A 4,275-nucleotide genomic window follows, 5' to 3' on the forward strand; every position below is an offset into this window, starting at 1 on the left:
TCATTATCAAATGCCACCAATGATACTATATACACAGTAATCAAATAAATTGTCATATGTGGACTCATTAGCAATAAATAAGTGACAAAGATTTTAACTATAGTCTGATTTTTCCTTATTAAGTTATAATAACTTTTGTGTAACGATGTTGCATTGGTGCAATTGAGTCGTCTGTATCAGGTAGTAGACAAGAGTCTCCTGTCCATATATTCTTTTGTATTGTTGTTAGCCATATATATCACACTGCGAGTTTCACCAATCATTAGTGTTGGTATGATTATTGATTATAATCAATAAGTTAATCCTGCTGAACCAATGGGGGGTGTTCAGGTGGCACATTGGTAACACATGCACTTGCCTTTCACCTAGGCGGCCGGGGTTCGATTCCCCCTATCGGATGTGGAAAGGTATGAGGTCACCTGTCCGACCACATGGGTTTTCTTCAGGTACTATAATGGTTTCCTCCCACAGCAAGACCTTTCGTGCGCTTCCATCCAGGCCAACAAGCGTGTTTAATATAAGTTAATATAAATTGTTTCAAAATTGTTTTAAATCAATTACAAAGGTTAATGATTGATTATAAATTTTAATAATCAATTATTTAAAAACAAAAAAAAAACAAACACCATTTTCAGATTGCCAGTGATTCTGTATTCTTGCCCTTTTCAAAGGACATGCAATTGCAAGATGTCAAAACATAAATATGACAGAATGATTTTACATAATAATTAGTCATACATGGGTAAATACCAAGCTAAATAAAACAAGCATTCTGTGAGTATTGCTAGACCAATACATGTCCCCTACCGGTGCCCCCAAGTTAAAACTTTAGCCAAATTTGAGTAAAAAAGTTTAGCCACAACTGAAACATTATCATTTTATGAAAATAAGTTCATTCCAAACAATGTGTAAATTCAGCTCTATTGGGGTGAATAAACAATGTTTCCTGCCCATAAAAGATATTCAGGTATTTGTTTGGTATGTCTACTGTACAGAGTAAAAGAATCTAAAGTGATTTAAATTGAAATGTGTAATAACTGAAGTATCTTGACCACAAACAAAATTCAGTGATTCCAGATCTAACAATTGGTGATCGGGCAGTTTATATCCATCAGATCAAACAAATGAAACTGGTGTTATTGTGACAGTGTTATTGAATGGTTTCTCACAGGAAATAATCTCTGCAAAAGTGATCATGACATAGTGAGAGTGTCACTATACCTGGCATTAAATATAATCCCTGTGAACAATTGTCTTAAGAATCTACTTTATACAGCAACAGAATCCACAAGAATGATGTGTATGTCACTAGATGCAGCGAGTTGCTTAAAATTACACTTGACGTGAGAAATCATATATACAGTCAGTAACGACGAGTCATTTTCTGCCACAAATGGGGCAAAAATGTTCCTTTGGTCCTGAAAAAACAACACTTTCAAATCCAAAGTAATTCACAAGAATAATTCTATAACATGTTTCACTTTCACAAAACTTTCTCATTTCTTCCGTCATACCGATTCTGTTTTTTGCAATATAATTTTTGTTGTAGTAAAGAATTGCCACTGACGGTTGTCCAACGCGTCCAGCACGACCGATTTCTTGTAGGTATTTCTCCAGGGTTGTTGGGGGCCTGCAATGAATGATACGTGAAACACATGGAGCATTAAGCCCCATTCCCAGTGCAACAGTTGCCAAAACTAATCTGACTTTAGGGGTTTCTTTAGTCAGTTCTTGAATAGTGATTTTCTTCATGGACTCTGCATAATCTTTGTGGTATTGGGCATATATTCTATTCTGTGGAATTTCCTCACCATCATAGCTGGCACCCTTAAGTTTACACGAAAGAAACTGATAAAAATAGGACAATGCTTCCAAACTTTCCACATACATTATGGTTACTGGAAAATGAACTCCTTTTTCCAGCAATTCTGTTGCCACTGGTTGTATCAAGTCATCAAATTTGTCAAATTTATGAGAGTTTGGCAATCTGGTTCTAATGTCTATAAATATCTTTGGACGGTCCACATTCTCACTGATAACAGGTGGATTTTTCAAATTCAGCTGTTTAGATAGACTTGCAATTGATTTCGGTGTAGCAGTTGCTGTGAGAATTAAATGCAAAGCTTTCTCTAGAATGCACATTAACTCCCCAAGCTTCTGGAATGCAGGACGGAATTCTTCTCCCCTTCAAAAAAAAAAGGAAAAAAAAGATTAATTGCGGTTGACATTAACAAATATAGAACAAGATTAATTCGTAATTGTTTGTCACCTCTTTCCTGCGCATGCTTTGTCGATAAATTTCCCAAAAACGGGCTATGATTAGATATTCATTAATGTGATGATATCAATAACCCTGCAAAGTTTTAATTCAATCCAACACCAATGAAATTATAACAATTTTAATTATAATACAAATTATCAAAATTTACCATTTTCTTAAAAATATATTGTTGAAGGCAAAGACTGGTATTGCAACTTGATTTCTTTTTCAATAAGGACTGATTATACTCTAAAATATGAATTCTACCTCATTTTATTTTGCAACATTGCCCTTAATGCTGATTTAATTTTTTTTTTGCAAATGTGTATTTATACATACCATTCTGAAACCATATGGACTTCATCTATGACTACTGCACAAATGATCTCTTGGTACAGTTGAGACCTAGCTAAGAAGTCGACTCTGGATGACAATAAATTATGCAAAAGTCTCCTCTCTCCAGTTGCTCAAATGGAACATCAATTTCAACATATTCATGATCCTGTTCCTCATCGTTCTCGCAATCCGCATCTGTATAAGTTGAGCCATGAGTACCTGTGAAATGTGAAACGGAGATGGGTTATTCAGGCTGATTTCACACTAGTCAGAACAATAGGTTATGTCATGCATATGCCTACTGGTGGTTTCAGTTGGTTTGGGTTATGTAAGTTTGAAAAAGGAAAAAGTACTGGTGAGCTGATAACAATTGTCAAAGCAATGAAAAATGAAAGGTACCATACATGTTACGGGAAAGAGTATTATTCAATATTCATCTTGCATTTTGGTACATGACATTTTAAATTTGGTTGTTTTTAAATACGAATGAAATTGACAATTAAAGCATTCTACTTTACAGAGATGCATAGCTAGCCAAACCAACAAAGCCAGACCATCAGTGGGAGGGGCTAAACTGGACACAGGGACATAACTTATCACTGTATCATGTGTATGAAAGGGCTGATATGTATTTCAAACATTTGTAGTAGCAATTATGACAGTCACACGTGCACCTGTTTTTGTGTTTTAAATGACTATTATAAATTTTTTTATGGTTGGCTGTCTTAATTATGTGCTTTTACTTACATCGTAAAATGTATCTAAAGATGTATGATCGATTCCCCGGTGTTACAAATTTAAACCTACAACGTTAACGATTTCTTTCCATACTTTGACCAGATCTATAACAGACATGAGGGGATCCAAACATACAATACATAAAGCATACAATATAACTGACACATACCAGTGAAGTTCAAACTGCAAGCAGTAAATCCCTTCTTCCTCATTGTAATGACTTGGTCCTGGATTAGGGAATTCAGCGGGGACACGACTATCACGCTCATTGGTTTCCGTTTCTCCATTTTCAGCTGACAAAACCACGGTAACAGCTGAAATATCACACTTTTGCCGTAGCCTGTGGGTAATACCGATACACAGTCATGATCATCGTATAATGCTCGCAACGTTTCAATCTGTTTCTCCTTCAAAGTGATGTTGTTTTCTTTAAATAAAGGACAATTATCGAGAAAATACTTAAACACTGTTCGAACGACGCCATTTTGGAGATCTATATGCACAGCGGAGACTCATCCATAATGAGTGATACGGCGACCGCATCACAAATGCACGGCGTTTATACATATCAAATACCGTGATACATCCGAGGTTAGATGACCGTAGAGAATCGGCCGAGGTGTTCCGAATGAGCGTATCGCCAGGCCTTATAGGTGAAGGTCGCATGCAGATTTCTTTTGCCTGAGGGAAATCATTATTTCTGTTAAGAGGCACATAAGGGGCACTCCAAACTCTCTCTCTCTCTCTCTCTCTCTCTCTCTCTCTCTCTCTCTCTCTCTCTCTCCTCAAAAGAAACAAAACAAATAAAATGGTACGTGTTGCTACCAATAAATCATTTGGTTGTGTGTTTGTAAAATATATAATTTTTTTATGATCGTCACACATCTTTGTTAAAGTTTACACCCAAACCGGATAAGCCCTGGTTTAACGATCGCGTTAAA

The 4,275-nt window shown here is 36.0% G+C and overlaps 1 protein-coding gene across 1 annotated transcript; it reads right to left on the reverse strand.

Moving 5' to 3' along the window:
- Positions 1–628: 628 nt before the first annotated feature.
- LOC117329154 (ATP-dependent DNA helicase RecQ-like) lies at positions 629–3,953 on the reverse strand. Its single transcript, XM_033886903.1, has 3 exons — positions 3,504–3,953; positions 2,600–2,815; positions 629–2,185 (listed from the first exon to the last, which is right to left on the reverse strand). The coding sequence occupies exons 2-3, from the start codon at positions 2,611–2,613 to the stop codon at positions 1,378–1,380; spliced, it is 822 nt and encodes a 273-aa protein (XP_033742794.1). The 5' UTR covers positions 2,614–2,815; positions 3,504–3,953; the 3' UTR covers positions 629–1,377.
- Between the last annotated feature and the right edge of the window lie 322 nt (positions 3,954–4,275).

Source organism: Pecten maximus, chromosome 6 (genome assembly GCF_902652985.1).
Source record: "Pecten maximus chromosome 6, xPecMax1.1, whole genome shotgun sequence".
Classification (NCBI taxonomy): domain Eukaryota; kingdom Metazoa; phylum Mollusca; class Bivalvia; order Pectinida; family Pectinidae; genus Pecten; species Pecten maximus.